Genomic DNA, 19048 nt, shown 5'->3' with positions numbered 1-19048 from the left:
GAAGGAAAGGGATCTAGTTTCTGGAACACTCCCTTCACGAGGGAGGCTCCAGGTCTCTTGTTCATGGTTTTGTAAAATTTATCTGCATTATTTATGGAGCTAAGGTAGAAGCTGGGTCTCACGTGCTGCTACTGCCAGAACCGGCCTCTCAGCATTTGTGGAACCAGCACAAGGGTGGCGTATGCTCAGGATTGGCCTACGGCTGGTTCTGCAAGTGCTGAGGGTCTCTGGTGCCCATGTGGTAGTTGGAAGGCCCCATTATATATCTGTCTGTGCTCTCATAGAAGGAAATCTATGGGCTCGGCACAGTGGCTCATGCCTGTAATCCCAGCCCTTTGGGAGGCCGAGGCAGGTGGATCATCTGAGGTCAGGAGTTTGCGACCAGCCTGACCAATATGGTGAAACCCCATCTCTACTAAAAAAATACAAAAATTAGCTGGGTGTGGTGGCATGCACTTGTAGTCCCAGCTTCTCAGAAGGCTGAGACAGGAGAATTGCTTGAATCTGGGAGGCGAAGGTTGCAGTAAGCCGAGATCATGCTACTGCACTCCAGTCTGGGTGACAGAGTGAGACTGCATCTCAAAAAAAAAAAGACAGAAATCTATGATGTGTTCTTGAGTAAAAGAGCAAGCCAACAACTTCTTCAGAATATATAGTCTTTTTAAGCATACATGGCACATTTACAACATTGATCTCATACTAGGCCAACAACCAAGTTTCAACAAATTTTGAAGGATGGAAACCATATGGGTCATTTTCTCTGACCACAAAGCAATCAAGCTAGAAAAGAAAAACTATAACTAGAAAAATCTCATGTTTGGAAGGTAGGAAATATACTTTTAAGTAACCCATGGGTTATACATCCTCTCACTTAATCCTCCTAACTATTCATAACGCAGACCCTCATTTTAGAAACACAGGAGCTGAGATAAGAAAGAGAATACCATTTGCTCAAATTTACCCAGTTGGCAGTGGTGGAGCCAGGACTCAAAACCAGGCTCTGTAACTTTAGAGCCCAGGGCTTTAATGATACCCTTCTTATGCTATGTCTCATGGGAATTCAAAGATCCTCCCTCACAGCCTCAACGATCTGCTGTTTCACCTCTTAGAATGGCCAGTCATTGACAGGTGGAGATCTAGGCCCAGCTTGCTCTGGTGGCCCTGACCATGGGCCATTGTGTAGAGATGCATTTCCCTTTTGCTCTCACCTACTTGGACTGAGGCACGAAGTCTTGAGTAGTGGAGAAGAGAGTTTCAGTTTGATGCCCCCAAATAGCTTTGAACTGGATCCCTAAGAAGACTTCCTTCCTTTTAAAGTTTTTTTTCCCACATGGGCCCAAGTAGTAAGTGAACACAGAAGAAAGACAGAAGGAAGTCAATTCCAGATGGCTCTCCATCTTGCTCTACTGCAGATTAAACAGAAAATTCCAACATAACATTAAGCAAACAAGAGTATTAATATCATTCATATTATAAACGGAACAGAATGGAAATTCAGTCTGTATCTGACTTAAATTTGGGGCAAGGGCCTCAGAGCCAGAAAACAGACAATAAAAGCACCCTGATTCTGAGCAAGTTGGAGGTTTATAATATTTGAGGCAAGAAAAAATGACCAAGGTACTCCTAGGCCTCTCTGGGAGTGGTCTTCTGCGTTTTTAAATTTTATTTATTTTAAATTTTTCTTTTTCTTTCTTTCTTTTTTTTTTTTTTTTAAGACAGAGTCTTGCTCTGTCACCCAGGCTGGAGTGCAGTGGCGCGATCTTGACTCACTGCAACCTCCGCCTCCTAGGTTCAAGTGATTCTTCTGCTTCAGCCTCCTGAATAGCTGGGATTACGGGCGCCTGCCATTACGCCAGGCTAATTTTTTGTATTTTTAGTAGAGACGGGGTTTCACCATGTTGGCCAGGTGGTCTTGAACTCCTGGCCTTAAGTGATCTGCCTGCCTTGGCCTCCCAAAGTGCTGGGATTACAGGCATGAGCCACCACGCCCAGCCTTCTTTACTTTTAAGATGGGGTCTCGCTCTACTGTCCAGGCTGCAGCTGAGTTTTAGCTGACCAAACTACTTCTCTGTTGTGGCAAAGGCCTGTGCAAATGGCCATTTAACACTGTTGTTCTGTCATCTTCCCCATCTCAACCTGCTTGTGTTGTTTCCTATCAAGATACACTTAGCAAAACCCCCAAAGACATCCAGAGCTTCTGAGGTACCTCTTTGTACCTCAGTTTTTCTCCCTGTGCTGTGAGAGGCATGCTGTCTGCCACTCTGTGGGCTCACAAGTATAACTTACTACTGTAAGTATAAGTAGTACTATGTTCCATACAATGAGAAGACTTGGAAATAAATAGAAAATGTGATCACGGCTCACACCTAGAAATTTACATAAAGTGCTCAGACTTCAACAAGTGGCCCTGGGGAGGGAGAAGGCTGAGAGGTAGGAAGAGATGGTGTTGGGCTGGGCTAGAGTCTCTGAAGGTAGGGATTTTCATTCTATCCTTTGGCTTCATCTCTTCCACTGAAGCAGCAGCACTGGCCGGGGGTAAGGGAATGAGCTCGCTGGGCTGAGTCTTCACCTCCAGGCCTCACAGTGCTCAGCCCGGGGCCTGGGTCTCCCCCAGTCCCACTCTACTGCTTGTTCCCCACTCCATCAAGGTCCCAGAAAGTCTGTTTGTCAATCAGCAAGGCATCCCAGTCCCAAAGTGATTTTAAGATCAAATCTAAGATCAAAGTACCCAGTTATCCAAGCAGCAGTGTGATTACACCTTTCAATCTGTGAAAAGGGGTCACGTTGATCACTTCTTGATAGGAGCTCATGGGTGCCCTTGGGTAGCTCCCAAATGAAAACTTGGCTGAAGTGACTTTACAAATGGCCAGTTGTGCCTACAGGCTGGACAGATGGTGGGGGGCCCCTGGGGTGAGCGACGGTCCAATGCCTTCAATAAGGTTGTTCCATTGATTATAGTCTTCTTTCAGGTCTGAAAAGGAAAAAAACAGGAACATTAGGCAAATCATTGTGAGGTTTGGTCAAAGAGTAGCTGACATGCATTGAAGGGGTCATCCTAGAGAGAGGAGCGCCTGGGATACCAAAAGGACTGGTTTTGGTGGGGTTGTGTGGTGGTGGCGGTAACGATAACTATCATTTATTCAGTGCCTTTATAAATGACTTACATAATCCATAACAATTCAATAACAATAATAATAACAGAGGGTAACATTTATTGATGGAGAATTCATTCTAAGGATTGTACTAAATGCTTTACATTCATGGTTTCATTTAATTTTCACCATATCCCTATGAACTAAGTATTACTACTAGTCTTATTATGTAATTCAGGAAACTGAGGATCAGGGAAGCTACCTGAGTTGCCCAAGGTCATTAGAGCTATTAAGTGGTAGAGACAGAATTCAAATCCAGGTCAGAAAGGCAGAGAGGGCTGGGCATGGTGGCTTATGCCTGTAACCCTAGTGCTTTGGGAGGCTGAGGCAAGAGGATCACTTGAGGCTAGGAGTTCCTAGACCAGCCTGGGCAACGTAGCAAGACCTCAACTCTACAAAAAAATTAAGAAATTAGCTAGGTATGGTGGTGTGTGCCTGAAGTCCTACCTACTCAGGAGGCCAAGACTGGAGGATTGCTTGAGGCAAGGAGTTGGCGGCAGTGAGCTGTGATAATGCCACTGCACTCCAACCTGGGCAACAGCAAGACCATGTTTCAGAAAAAAAAAAAAAAAAGGCTGAGAAAATGAAAAGTCTAGTTCCAGGCTCAAGGAGGTTACTAGGCAAAAAGCAGTATCTGACAGCTCAGCCTGTGGGTGCAAATCCAGGACCACTTCAGTGAAGGGCAGGAGCAAGAGGACAGCAACATCACGGAGCAGCGTAACTCCAGGAATGACTCAAGAAGGGGCCCTGAGCTCACAGCCAATAGGGGTAACTACACGGCAAGAACAGGCACAAAGGGTCCAAGCCCTCAGGCTGAGGGAGCAGGGCAAGCTAAGCAGGTGAATGGTGTCCTTCCTCAAAACAAACAGACTCTGGGACAGAAGGCAGGGACCACTCTCATGCATTTTTGGATTCCCAGTGCCCTGCCAGGAACCTGGCACGGAATAGGTCCTCAATGTATAAGTACTACATAGTCATTAATTCAAAAAACAATAAGCACATCCACTATGTGCCACACTCTGTTCTTTGAGCTAAAAATATATCCACAAACAAAACAGATGGAAACTGCTGACCTCACAGAGCTCATCATCTAGTGGCAGAGACAAACAATAAACATAATAACTATATAGGATGTGAAAAGGGGAGAGGTGCCATGGAAAAAAAATAGAGCCCGTTAAGGGAAGCACTGGTGGTGGCCAGGGGTTGGAGTGAAGGGAGAAAGGAAGGACCCAATGTTTTTTGTTTGTTTTTTTTTTCTTTGAGATGGAGTCTTGCTCTGTCACCAGGCTGGAGTGCAGTGGCTCAATCTCGGCTCAACGCAACCTCTGCCTTCCAGGTTCAAGTGATTCTCCTGCCTCAGCCTCCTAAGTAGCTGGGACTACAGGCATGCACCACCACACCCAGCTAATTTTGTATTTTTAGTAGAGACGAGGTTTCACCATGTCGGCCAGGACGGTCTCGATCTCTTGACCTTGTGATCCGCCCGCCTCGGCCTCCCAAAGTGTTGGGATTACAGGCGTGAGCCACGGTGCCTGGCCAGCCCAATGTTTTAAAAAGGGTGGTCAGGGTGGGCCTCACTGAGAAGGTGAGATTTGAGGCCAGGCTTGAAGGAAGTGGGAGTGTGCCACGAGACTATCTGAGAGGAATGTTCTAGACAGAGGGAGGAGCAGTGCAAAGGCCCTAAGGCTGCAGTGTGCCTGGCGCGTTCGAGGCTCATGTGGTGAGAGTGAAGTGAGCCAAGGGAAGAGCAGCAGGGGAGGAGGCCAGGAGGGACTGGAGGGCCACATGACATATACCTGGCAGGATAATCGAGTCTGGCTTTGGCTCTTAGGGAGACTGGGAGCCACTGGAGAATTCGGAGCAGAAGAGTGAGAAGATCTCACTAAATTCCTAAAAGGATCACTCTGGCTGCTCTATGAAGAAAAGACTCTTCAGTGCTCGCTTTGGCAGCACATATACTAAAACTGGAACAATACAGAGATGAGCACGGCCCTTGCACAAGGATGACATGCAAATTCGTTAAGCTTTCCATATTTTTAAAGAGAAATAAATAATAATACCATGATTGAGGAAGCCAAAATAATAAATAAATAAATAAAATGACTCTTCAGTAAAGTTTCAGGATACAAAGTTGGTGTACAAAAATCAGTGGTGGTGATTTTTCTGGGTGCACTGGCTCATGCCTATAACACCAGCACTTTGGGAGGCTGAGGCAGGAGGATCGCCTGAGCCCAGGAGTTTGAGACCAGCCCAGGCAATAAAGTGAGACACTGTCTCTATAAAAAACAAATGAAGAAACAAACAAAAATATCAGTAGCATTTCTATACACCAATAACAATCAAGCTGAGAACCCAATCATAAACTCAATCCCATTTGTAATGGCCACCAAAAAAAACCAAAAACAAAAACAAAACAAAACAAAACCCAGGAATACATTTAACCAAGGAGGTGAAAGATCTCTACAAAGAGAGCTACAAAATACTGATGAAAGAAATTGTAGATGACACAAACAAATGGAAAAAACATCCCACACTCATGGAATGGAAGAATCAACGTTGTTAAAAATGACCATAATGCTCAAAGCAATTTACAGATTCAACGCAATTCCTATTAAACTACCAACGCCATTTTTTACAGAATTAGAAAAAAAGTCCTCAAATTCATATGGAACCAAAAAAGAGCCTGTCAAAGCAACCTTAAGCAAAAAGAACAAAGCTGGAGGCATCACATGACCCAACTTCAAATTATACTACAAGGTTATAGTAACCAAAAGAGCATGTTACTTGTACAAACACAGAAAAATAGATAAATGAAACAGAATAGAGAACCCAGAAATAAAGCCCCCATACCTACAACCAACTGATCTTTGTCAAAGGCAACAAAAATATATACATGGGGAAAAGATACCCTATTCAACAAATGGTGCTGGAAAAATTGGATAGCCATATGAAGAAGAATGAAACAGGACCCATATCTCTCAGCATATATAAAAATTAACTCAAGATGGATTAAAGACTTAAACATAAGACTTGAAACTATAAAAATCCTAGAAGAAAAACTCTTCTGGACATTGGCTCACACAAAGAATTCGTCCTTAAAAGCAAATGCAACAAAACCAAAAACAGACAAATGAGACTGAATTAAACTAAAAAGCTTATGTACCACAAAAGAAACAATCAACAGAGTAAACAGACAACCTACAGAATGGAAGAAAATATTTCTGAACTATATATCCAACAAAGGGCTAATATCCAGAGTCTATAAGGAAAGGCTGGGTATGGTGGCTCACGCCTGTAACGCCAGCACTTTGGGAGGCCAAGGCTGGTGGATCATTTGAGGTCAGGAGTTTGAGACCAGTCTGGCTAACATGGTGAAACCCTGTCTCTATTAAAAATACGAAAAAATCAGCCAGGCATGGTGGCGGGCACCTGTAATCCCAGCTACTCAGGAGGCTGAGGTAGGAGAATCACTTGAACCTGGGGGGCAGAGGTCACAGTAAGCCGAGATCACACCACTGCACTCCAGCCTGGGTGACAGAGCAAGACTTTGTCTCAAAAAAAAAAAAAAAGAATCTACAAGGAACTCAAACAACTCAACAAGAAAAAAAAAAAAACACATAATCCCATTAAAAAGTAAGCATTCTGCAGAAACTGGACTCAAAAAAAGAAAAAAGTGGACAAAGGACACGAATAGACATTTTTTTCAAAAGAAGACATACAAGTGTCCCACAAACATATTTAAAAAAAAAAGTTCAACATCACTAACCTTCAGAGAAATGCAAATTAAAACCACAATGAGATACTACACCAGTCAGAATGGCCATTATTAAAAAGTCCAGAAACAATAAATGCTGGTGAGGATGCAGAGAAAGGGAACACTTATGCACCATTGTACTAATTTACATTCCTACCAACTTCCATGGAAAACGGTATGGAGATCCCTCAGAGAACTAAAAATAGAACTACCATTTGATCCAGCAATCCCACTACTGGCTATCTGCCCAAAGGGAAAGAAATCATTACACCAAAAAGACACCTGCACACATATGTTTATCACAGCACTAGCCACAATAGCAAAGATATGGAATCACCCTAAGTGCCCATCAACAGAAGATCTGATAAAGAAAATCTAGTGTACAGATATATCATGGGATACTACTCAGTTATAAAAAAAGAACGAAATCACATTTTGCAGAACCGCAGGCCATTATCCCAGGTGAAATAACTCAGAAACAGAAAGTCAAATACCGAATGCTGTCACTTATAAGTGGGAGCTAAATGATGGGTACACATGGACATACAGAGTAGAAAAATAAGACACTGGAGACTCCAAAAGGTGGGCAGGTAGGAGAGGGGTGAGGGCTGAAAAATTACCTACTGGATACAATGTTCACTATTCGGGTGGTGGGTACACTAAAAGCCCAGACTTTACCACGTGCAATATAGCTGTGTAAGAAAATTGCACTTGTACCCCCTACATCTATACAAATAAACCCAGCACTTTGGGAGGCCAACGCAGGCAGATCACAAGGTCAGGAGATCAAGACCATCCTGGCTAACACGGCAAAACTCCATCTCTACTAAAAATACAAAAAAATTAGTCGGGCATGGTGGTGGGCGCCTGTAGTCCCAGCTACTCGGGAGGCTGAGGCAGGAGAATGGTGTGAACCTGGGAGGCGGAGCTTGCAGTGAGCCGAGATCACGCCACTGCACTCCAGTCTGGGCGACAGAGTGAGACGCCTTCTCAAAAAAAAAAAAAAAAAAAAAGACTGTGAGGAGAGGGACTGGCAAGGGTGGTAGTGAGGAGACCAGTTAGGAAACCACTGCACTAATTTGGATGAGAGATGATTTGGACAGGATCGTAGCTGTGGGGTGGTGACAAGTGATTCGATTCCATGTGTATTTTGAAGGTAGAGCCAATAGGATTGTTTGAGGGACTGGGTAGGAGGCATGAGAGAAGAGACAAGGATGAAGACTTTGACCTGAGTAACTAGAAGGATGGAGCTACGATTAACGAAGGAGGAAAAGAGTGCAGCTGAAATTGGTTTTGTTTGTTACTTCTATTAGATGACTAAGTAGAATTGGGGAGCAGTGGCAGAGGGAGTCCCCAGCATGGAGTTGGCACGGAAAGCCATTAGAAGAGGTCCAGGCACTGGGTCCTGCAAGCAGCACAGCAGATGGAAGAGGCCCAAACATGGAGATAGGGGGAAGTCCACAGTGTGGATCTCTGAAGTGAAGATGGGGGTTTCCCAGAGGAGGGGGCCATCAACTTTATCAGAAGCTGCAGAGAGTTCCAGAAGTTGGGGAATGAGAACTACTGGAGCTAGCATTGTGAAGGTCACTGGGGACCCTGACAATAGCGGTTTTGATGGAGTACTGTGATGCAAAAGCCTGGAGTGGGTTAAGAGGGAATGGGAAGAGAGGAATTAGAAAAAGCGAAGGCAGACATTCTTTTGAGTTTTGCTGTGATGGGGAACAGGGAGATGGGTGGCAACTGCAGGGGATATTGAGGTCAAGAGAAAGTTATTTTTTTCTATGAGAAACTTCAGCATGAAATGAACCAGCAGAGAGGGAAAAATTGATGATCTAAAGTAAAGAGGGGCTTGGCATGGTGGCTCACGCCTGTAATCCCAGCACTTTGGGTGGCCGAGGTGGGCGGATGACTTGAGGTCAAGAGTTTGAGTCCAGCCTGGCCAACATGGCAAAACTCCATCTCTACTAAAAATGCAAAAATTAGCTGGGCATGGTGGTGGGTGCCTGTAATCCCAGCTACTCGGGAGGCTGAGGCAGGAGAATTGCTTGAACCTGGGAGCAGAGGTTGCAGTGAGCTGAGATGGCAGCTACTGCCTTCCAGCCTGGGCGACAGAGTGAGACTCTGTCCTAAATAAATAAATAAATAAATAAATAAATAAATAAAATAAAGAGGGAAAAATCACTGGCGCAATCATGTTGAGCAGACAGAAGAGGATGGAATCTTGTGTTGGGGGGTTGGCCTTAATGAGGCAACTGAGGTGGGAACTCTAGTAACCGAAAGGAAAGCTGATTATACACAGGAAGGTGGGGAGAGGTGGTGTTGGGAGTCTGAGGAAGTGCTGGTTGCTTCCATTTTCTTGGTGAAGTGGGAAGCAAAGTTAACTGAGAGACAGGATAAGGGAAGAGGTGTGAGAGGTTCGAGGAGAAAAAAGGTGTGAAATAGTCTTCCAGGAGAGTGGGAGAGGAGAGTAGGTGGAGACAGGAGCTGCATGGAGTTAATATGAAGGAAGCACCAGTCTTCATAGAAGATCATATCCCCAGAACAGCCAAACAAGTGCTCTCAGAAGGATTTTTTTCAGAGTGAGAGGTTCAGCTGAGCCACTTACAGCCTATTTTAGTTTCCCATGTGACAATGTACTGTGTGCCTACTAAAAGCTTTTCTCTCTTTGTAAAACTAATTAGCCCAAGCCCACAGCCTTGGCCTTTTTCTTTTCTTTTGAGACAGGGTCTCACTGTGTTACCCAGGGTGGAGTGCAGTGGCACAATCACAGCTCACTGCAGCTTCAACCTCCTAGGCTCAAGCAATCCTCCTGCCTCAGCCTCCTAAAATGCTGGGATTATAGACGTGAGCCACTGTGCCCAACTTTTTCAGACTGTCTTATCTCTTATCACTCGGATTACTGCAAAAGCCTCCTACCTAAGAGCTCCCTGCCTCTCACCTTGCCCCATCCTCCACAATGCACCAGACTGTGAACACAAGTCTAATCACAACATTCACCTGCTTAGAACTCACCAGGGGCTCCTGACAGCCTGTGGAATAACATTCAAACTCACTTCAGCAAATCCATAGGCTTCTTCCTCTGGCTTCTGCCCACTTCTCTATCTTTGCCTTTCAACAATTCACTCTCCTGAGCTCCAGATACACTAAACACAGTTTCCCAATCCTGACCAGGCCCACTCAAGCATTTATGCCTTCTGTCCAGAAGACCCTCGCCCTTTCCTGCCTGTGAACCCTCCACTAAGATTAAAGGCAAACATTGTGTTGTCAAGGAAGCCCCCTTTCCTAGCTGTTCTTCCTCTCCTGTCAAAGTTAGGAGACTGTCCTCCATGTGGACAGTCTAAAGACTGAGTGCCTACTGTGGCCATGGAACTTATCACTCTGAATTGTTACCAGAGTCACCGCCAGCATAGTGAAGTGACTAAGGGCATGGGCCTTGGAATTGGCCAGTCTAGGTTACATATTGGCTTTGCCACTTGATAACCAGATAACCTTAAAGAAATTACTTAAATTTCCTACGCTTTGGTATCCTCCCCTGTAAAATGCAGTTAATAATAAAGGTATCTACTGGAAAGGGCTGTCTCTAGAATTACACGCGATAAAGCAGGAGCAGAAGGCCTGGCATAAAGTAAGTCCTCAAAAATCTTCTTTCAGTCTAAGTGCCTCCTACCTCCCATTTCCATGTCTGCTAGCAGGTTTCTAACAGTGAGTATCTTAGCTCAACGGGTATTGCTTTTAAAGGGAGCCCAATCGTGCCATGGTGGGCTTCCCATCATCTTTCATCTTAAGCTTTTATAATGACATGGTGCCTATGAGGAGACAGGGGAAGGGGGCTGAGGACCAGGCAGTCAGGCGCCATTAAAGTCTTGAGACATGGGTCCATTCCCTGCTTGCCAGGTGATAAGAATGATGCCCTAAAACCTCTTATTGACCCTAAGGTCTCCAAACACAGGCTGGAATCAAGGCTCACGATGTGTAAGATGAAACGAACAGGCAGAAATATAAAAATGAAAATTTACTTCCAAAAAGTCAATAAATGCATAAGACAGATGTGTTTTAAATGCAAACTCAATCCAGGCTGTTTGTTGTGCACTTGTGAGGAATGTGAATGCACTCAGGTCATCCAACTAAAAGGCTAGTGTCCAGAGCACAGAGATGGCCAGGCGCGATGGCTCACACCTGTAATCCCAGCACTTTGGGAGGCCGAGGCAGGTGGATCACTGGAGGTTAGGAGTTTGAGACCAGCCAGGCCAACATGGTGAAACCCTGTCTCTACTAAAAATACAAAAAGTAGCTGGGTGTGGTGGCACATGCCTGTAGTCCCAGCTACTTGGGAGGCTGTGGCAGGAGAACTGCCGGAGAATTGCTTGAACCCAGGAGGTTGAGGTTGCAGTGAGCTGAGATCACACCACTGCACTCCAGCCTGAGAGACAGAGTGAGACTCCGTCTCAAACAAAACAAAACAAAACAAAAAACAGAGCACAGAAGAGACTGTCCAGGATGGCACCGGTCAGACCACATCTAATACATTATAGTCAAGTCAGGGCACCACAGTTTATCTATTTATTTTATTTTTTGGAGACGGTATCACTCTGTTGCCCAGGCTGGAGTGCAATGGCACGATCTTGGCTCACTGCAGTCTTGACCTCCCAGGCTCAAGTGATCCTTCCACCCCAGCCTCCCGAGTAGCTGGGACTATAGGCACATGCCACCATACCTGGCTAATTTTATTTATTTTTTTGCTGAGATGGGGTCTCACTATGTTGCACAGGCTGGTCTCAAACCCGTGGCCTCAAGCAATCCTCCCATCTCAGCCTCCCAAAGTAGCTGGGATTACAGATGTTGAGCTACCACGCCCGGCCAGGGCACTACACTTTAGAAGGGGCACCAAAAAACAGTGACTCCAAAGGAAGGGGATAACAAATAGCAACATGGGGAATTGAACAGGGACAGGTGGAGGTACCACGAACATTTAGTTTAATAAACAGAACACTCAGAGAAGACCAGCATAGGTGACTTCAAATATCTAGGGAACTGCCAGGTGCCGTCTGAGGCTTCTATGGGTAGCTCTTGAGGGGTTAACCTGGGCAAGTAGAGGAGGGTTACAAACTAGGAGATCTTGCTCTTAGGTTAGAGTTAAGTCAAACCTTTGAAATTCAGACAAGCCTGGCTCCTTTCTCATGGAAACTGCCCTGCACACAGCACCTGCTGAGGGATCAGAAAGGGACCTCTGATGCAGAGAGCTCAGAGCCTAGCTGGGACGGGGCTACAGTGTGTTCTGGCGGGCAAAGAGGAGCTGATACAATCAAATTGCCTCTCTTGGAAATCTGTTCAAAGAAATCCAAAAAAATACGGCAGTGAGCAGTGGGAGCTGAAGATGAAAGGATGCCGCAAGCTAAAGGGAACACACTCTGAGTGGTTCAAGCCGAGTGAAGTTATGAGGAAGCAGAAATGGAATAAACAGCTGCTATCAGTGAGAGAAAAACCACAAGCAGAAAAAAAAATGCATAACGGAACAAAGAAAAAGAGATGTCGTGAGAGGAAGACACAGAGAGACTGAACCCATGAGACAGACGGAAAGAAAAGTCAGTCCTGCCAGCCACCCTGATTTCTATAACTGCACTCCCACCCAGTACAGGTGCACTCTCATAAACAAACTCCCCTTTTTTTCTCAAGCTAAGTTTGTGAACCTCTAGTCTTTGTAACCAATAAAGCTTAATAAGAGGATGCCTCCTCTGGGTGGAAGCTGGACCATGGACCTCTGCAGGCCTCGCCCTTTAGCTGCTCTATGACTGATGACATTATTCATAGTCCTTCCATGCTTTGTTTCTTTAAAACACTTCCATAAATTTAGCCCGTTATCCTCATAAACTCCCCTACAATGCAGATAAGGTGGGCAATAATGAGTCTGGGTAAGGAGAGAGGTGGTGGAGTAGAGAGAGGTGAATACTCCATTTACAGGGAGGAAACCAAGGTTCAGAGAGGTTAAATGACTAGGCCAGGTCATTCTGCAAGTAAGATAGTCAGGATCTCCAAACTTTCAGTTAAGTATTTTTTCTTATTTATTTGTTTAATTATTTATTTAGAAACAAGGTCTTGCTCTGTTGCTCAGACTGGAGTTCAGTGGTGCAATCATGGCTCACTGCAGCCTAGACCTCCTAGGCTTAACTGATCCTCCCACCGTAGCCTCTCGAGTAGCTGGGACTATAGGTGTGTGCCACCACACCCAGCTAATTTTTTTTTTTTTTTTTGGTAAAGATAGAGTCTCACTATGTTGCTCAGACTGGTCTCGAACTCCTGGCCCCAAGCCATCCTTCCACCTCAACCCACCAAAGTGCTAGGATTACAGGCGTGAGCCACTGCACCTGGACTTGTTTTTTCTGTAATTCTATGTAATTCTCTCCTTCACTCAGGTTTTCCATTTGCCATAAATCTCCTTCCCAGATCCCAGACATGTCAGAGTTCTCACTCTGCTGCAAGGAAATCTAAGGGACCCCACAGCTGCCCCAAGAGCCCCAGTTTTCTCCTTACCGAGGTGCTTCTGCAGGAAGGCCAACATGGCCCGTACCATAACCTCCTGCCCTTCATAGGGGTCCAGGCTCCCACGGGTTTCAGTGGAGAAGAATTTACCAATCAAGTTGCCAGTCACAAAAGCAAAGTCAGTTTGACTCCGATGAACAGAACCACTAGGGGAAAAGAAAAACAACTGGCAGGGGTCTGGCGGCTAGGGCATACAGATGTGTGTTAGGCACCTACTATGTGCAAGGTGCTTTTCATGTATTATCACACTTTATTTTCACAGCAACCTTGTAAGGGAAGTATTTTCCCCCTTGACAGAATCCAAGGAGAGAAACTATCTGCTTAGGGTCAGGTCATACAAGTAGTTGGGGATGGAGTTAGGATTTGAAGCCAGATGTGCTTGGCTTCAAAGCTGGCTTGACCCGTAGACTACAATGCCTGGCAGTGCAGGGAAAAGGTTGAGCTAGCAGGAGCAGGGACAGGAGCAAGGAGGTGGGATCTGTGGCACGTGGCATTTTTACGTTACTACAATCTATTAGCTGTGGCTTTTGCCCGGTGAATTTCAAACATTCACAAAACAAATGAAGTTATTCTTCAGAACTGTACCACAGAGTGAAGAGGGAAAAAGAATTACTTGCCTTTATTTAAACAATCAGAAAAGTAAGAGTGAGTGCTTTGTAAAAGGGGGTTTCTGGGTTGGAACTTAAGTCCTTTGGCAGAAAATAAATTTAATTTGCAGGTGAAATCCTCGCTAGGTTAATTTTGGGCTAAATTATTCATAACTGAATTTACTAGTCAATTCAGTGAGAGAAAGAGAATCTAAATGCTAAAGTATTTGTCTGATATCACAGAAAAACTGACTTTAAAAAATGCATTAGTTAAGGCACACAAAAAGGTGTATAGAATAATATATGGGATACTTGAGTATCCAGCACTCAGTTGAATAAACGATACATTGCCAGGCGTTAAGTCCCCTGAGTGTACCCCTTCCCAACTGGCCTCACCTCCTTTCCCTCCTGAATCTGACCTGGGTAAGCATTCAGGCAGTGTCTACTGCCATGAAACCTAACTGAACGAGGAGGGGTGGCCCTAGGAAAGAGGGCCAGGACCAAGATGAGCAAGGGAAAAAGCCACTGGCCATACTGCCGGCCCCAGTGCTCAAGGGCTCTGGATTTGGCACTTCAACTACCCAGTGACTCCAAAGGTCCATGGTATGCAGTCACTTGTCATTCTGCTGAAATAGGAACCAGATGGATCCCTGGATCCTGTGTGCCGCTGGGCTCGACTGCAGGGCAGGAGCAGTCCGTGAGATCTCAGCCCGACATCTGTGGCTCAATATCACCTCCCACATGTGGAACATTTCTTAAAGTCACTAAAAATGTTTTTTTCCCTGTGAAAAATGGCTCCCAAAAGAAAACTAACTGATAGTGCTGATGATGGAAGTGAAAAAATGTGGCTTCTCTTGACCAGAATATAGACGGTTTATGGAAGACAACATATGTTAACAGCGATCTGTGATTCTGGTATTCATGAAGGTCTCTAGAAATGTGTCTGGTGAATATCAAAGGTCTACCATATTCACACTCTTCCAAAGACCCAATAAAATTCCCAAATGAGGCTAGCAATCTCTGGAACTCACCCAAACCCACACCACTTCCTTTCCAACACACAACCCCATAATGCCCTTTTTCAGAAAGTACTAGGTAAATCCTGTCATAAAGTCAGATAAACTATGGAATAAATCACTGTAGATGGAGCTCAGTGGAGAAGAAGGACAGACAGAAAATTCTAAAAGAATTTAGACTTTGCAATTCAGGAAGTATTCAGGTATCCTACTAATGGGTAGAAAGTTTTGGGTAATCCAGAAGTTAAGGGCGCCACAGCAAGTGGCAAATGGAGAGGGCCCTGGGATCACGACCTTGTGGTTTACTCACAGAACGGTTATGATCCTAGACTGTTCATGCTGGGCACATATCTTCTTCATCAAATTGACACTCTCCATTGTCTGGAATTTCTCAGTATTGATAAAGAACACAGGTCCTCGGGCCTTGGGGTAAAAGTCACGTTCCAGAGGAAACATCCAAGCATCCAGAGCCACCGCACACCTGGAATAGGACCAGACATTTGGAATTGCCATGCGGATCCCAGGCAAGAATAGTTAGGGTGGTGGAGGGAAGGGCGGAGTTCCTCCCTCTGGTGGGGTAAAGGCTCAGAAAGCCAGGAAGGGGGTACCAGGGCCCACGGCCTTCAGTCAGGATCTTAGATAGGGATCACTTTTACTTTTCACCAAAGATCCTTCTAGATTTCAAACTCTCTGAGAACAAGGATCAGATATCCCTCTTCTCCTGGATCTACTCTCAGGTGACTGACCTGAGTTCCACAGAACGGCACTTCATTCATTTAATTATTCATTCATTCAACATTCATTGAGTGTCTACTATGTGCTTTGGATATAGACATAAATGAGTGTTCCTGCTTTCAAGGAGCTCCCAGTCCAGCAGGGAAGACAGAATAGACAAAGTGGCAAAACAATATAACTTAGTGCCCTGATTGCACAAGGTTCTATGTGAGGTAGGAAAAGCCTCCTTGGTGCCAACAGCAAAACCATGTCACCAAGAGCAATATTATGGGCCTTAAGATTTTGCCATTTCCTTCCTCAGACTCCTGAAATGCTCCTCTATTCTTTTCCATCTCAATAAAGGACAATCATCTTCCACTCAAATAATAGATACACAAATGAAAAACCTTGGGCTGGGCATGGTGGTTCATCCCTGTAATCCCAGCACTTTGGGAGGCTGAGGCAGGAGGATCACTTGAGCCCAAGAGTTCAAGACCAGCCTGGGCAACATAGCAAGACACCATCTCTTAAAAAAAAAAATTAAAAAATTAGCAGGGCATGGTAGCATGTACCTGTAGTCCCAGCTATTTGAGAGGTTGAGGCATCACTTGAGCCCAGGAGGTTGAGGCTGCAGTGAGCTGATTGTACTACTGCACTCCAGCATAGGGCAACAGAGCAAGACCCTGTCTCAGAGGGAAAAAAATAAGAAGAAAAACCTGGATTTCCTCTCTTTCCTTCACCTCCCACATGACCAAATCCTGAAAACTCTAAAACATATCCTGACTCCAATCACTTCTCTCCATCCCACTATCTCAATCCTGATGTAAATTTATCATCTTTCACATTGACTCTGAAACAGAATCTCTCTAATGAGCCTTTAGGCTTTCAGTCTTGTCCTGCTACAATCCATTCTTCACATAGTAGCCAGAAGGATCTTTTAAAATGTAAGACTGATATTTCTCTGTTGAAAATCTTCAACAGTTTCCCATCATACGTAGAATAAAATATACACCTCCTTACCCTGGCCAAATGACCCTGTGATCTGGCCCCTGCTTCGCTCTCTGATCACAGCTTAAATTGCCTCCCCCTCACTCACTATGCTCCTCCCACCCTAACACAGCAAGCTTCTTTCCACTGCAGGGCCTTTGCATTAGCTATTCCTGCTGGCTGGAAAGATCTTCCTCTAGATCTTCACACGACTGGCTTCTTTGCCTTCCCAGTCTTGATTTCACTTTCTCAGAGACATATCAGCCTGTTTTCTTTTTTCTGTTTTTTTTTGACAGGGTCTTGCTCTATTGCCCAGGCTGAAGTGGTACGGTCAGAGCTCACTGTAACCTGGAACTCCTGGGCTCAAGTGATCCTCCTGCCTCAGCCTTCAAAGTAGCTGGGACTACAGGCATGCACTATCACACTTGGCTGTTTTGTTTTTTTCAATTTTTTGTAGAGATGGGGTCTTGTGATGTTTCCTAGGCTGATCTCAAACTCCTGGCTTCAAGCAATCCTCCTGCCTCAGCCTCCCAAAGAGCTGGGGTTACAGGAGTAAGCCAACATGCTCAGCTTTATTTTTCTTCATTGCACTTGGTCATGGGGATTTTATTATTGGTTGGCTTTTTCACTAGTCTGTCTCCTCCCACAATAATATAATCCCATGAAATCAGAGATCTTGTTTTCTTGTTTAACCGCTGAATCCTCAGTCCCTAAACAGTGCCAAGAATATAGTACTTGTGTAACAAATACTTTCTAAATGAATAAACGGTGTATGGAGCTAAGCACAGCAACACTACTAGGAAACTCACCGAAATTGGGTCTCCTTGGCCAAAGCCAGAATAGCTGTGGCCCCTCCAAATGAATGTCCCATCACAGCCACACGGCTCATGTCAATGTTGCCCTGAGGAAAGTGGAGAACTTAGCCAAGTCAGAAACTCAGGACTGCTTCTTTAGGAATTCATCAGGAGCAAGAGGAAGAAATAGTGAGGCAATGAGGCCAAAGGCACAATACAGCAAGTGAGTCCACCAACACCACACTGTCAAGAATCTCTTACCTATGGAAGGGGCAACAGTCAAGCAATCCTTAGACTGAACAGCCTTGTGTAGGCAGGAATTGTGAGAATCACACTTTTCATGTTTACTTTTGTAATCTCACCACCTAACAATAGTGGACCAGGGCAGACATTCAAATATCTATGAATAGGCCGGGTGTGGTGGCTCACACCTGTAATCCCAACACTCTGGGAAGCCAAGGCGGGCGGATTGCTTGAGCTTAGGAGTTTGAGACCAGCCAGGGCTCAAACATAGCAAAACCTTCTCTTTACAAAAAAGTACAAAAATTAGCTGGGCATGGTGGCGTGCAAGTATGGTCCCAGCTACTCAGGAGGCTGAGGTGAGAGGATCGCTTGAGCTCAGGAGGTTGAGGCTGCAGTGAGCCATGATTGCACCACTGCATTCCAGCCTGGGTGAGAGTGAGACCCTGTCTCAAAAAAAAAAAAAAAAAAAATCTATGAAGAAATGAATGGCTCGAAATGGTCAGATTCCACACTGACCCATCAGTTTATGAGCATGTTAAGAATAAGGGCCACCTCCATCCTCTAGAATCTCCGCCTTATAAACTGGTCCGAGGGTCCATGACACATGGACTGAGCTGAGGGTGAAACGGGGATGCTCCTTGCTGCCCATCCATTGTACTCTGGAGCAAAGACTGCCAGTGCAGGTTCTACTTCCTCTTTGGATATATGTCGTGATTTTTATCCAAAGCCAAGGGGAAGAGTGAGTCTGTGCACTCTAACATGCTTCACACGTATCTATTTCTAGTCGTCCCCAGAAGCCTTCAGGGTATGGTTATATAAAAAGCCACTGCAGCTGCTTGCTAAGGGGCTCTGGAGGCCTCTCCAGGCTCTACAGCCCAGCCTCTGCTCTGAACTTTTGCTCTGCTCTCCCCAGTGTCTATTCCAAGGCTTTGTACCTAAATCCTCCCCCTTCACTCAGTACCCTCGGATCAGCATCTTGGTTGGATGGCCTCTTCAGCATTTAAAAAAAATAGGTTAATATATTCATATACCTCTAAAATCAGAGGTATACAAAGAAATCTCCTACCTACCCCTGTCTTTTTCTATATAGTTGCCCGCCACCTACCTCCAAACAGGTAACAGTTTCTTATGTGCCCCTGAGGAGATTGCTTATATTCATAAGTCAACATGAATATATATACTTTCCCTCTTTTCATACACCTGGCGCTGTATATTTTTGTACATAACCACATTAGTATATAAAGTGTTTCCACATCCTTTTTCA

General features: G+C 45.0%; 1 protein-coding gene and 1 non-coding gene across 7 annotated transcripts in view; one reads left to right on the top strand and one right to left on the bottom strand.

The window, feature by feature from the left end:
* Positions 1 to 639: 639 nt before the first annotated feature.
* Positions 640 to 19048, bottom strand: part of PAFAH2 (platelet activating factor acetylhydrolase 2) — a 38213-nt gene continuing 19804 nt past the window's right edge. For 5 of the 6 annotated variants that reach the window (XM_063784450.1, XM_001137564.6, XM_016956664.4 and 2 more), the window contains 4 exons: positions 17557 to 17648; positions 15357 to 15527; positions 13435 to 13589; positions 640 to 2971 (listed from right to left, as the gene is read on the bottom strand). In XM_063784450.1, the coding sequence (XP_063640520.1) occupies positions 2877 to 2971; positions 13435 to 13589; positions 15357 to 15527; positions 17557 to 17648 (513 nt within the window). In that variant the 3' untranslated portion in view covers positions 640 to 2876. The remainder of the gene's footprint in view (positions 2972 to 13434; positions 13590 to 15356; positions 15528 to 17556; positions 17649 to 19048) is intronic. The other variant, XM_016956678.4, reaches the window with a different exon arrangement.
* LOC112206991 (U6 spliceosomal RNA) lies at positions 5087 to 5190 on the top strand. The gene has a single exon (XR_002941471.1). It is a non-coding gene; the product is annotated as a U6 spliceosomal RNA (small nuclear RNA).

Source organism: Pan troglodytes, chromosome 1 (genome assembly GCF_028858775.2).
Source record: "Pan troglodytes isolate AG18354 chromosome 1, NHGRI_mPanTro3-v2.0_pri, whole genome shotgun sequence".
NCBI classification, from domain to species: domain Eukaryota; kingdom Metazoa; phylum Chordata; class Mammalia; order Primates; family Hominidae; genus Pan; species Pan troglodytes.
The sequence above is the reverse complement of the archived record's forward strand: the minus strand, read 5'-3'. Positions and strand labels throughout refer to the sequence as shown.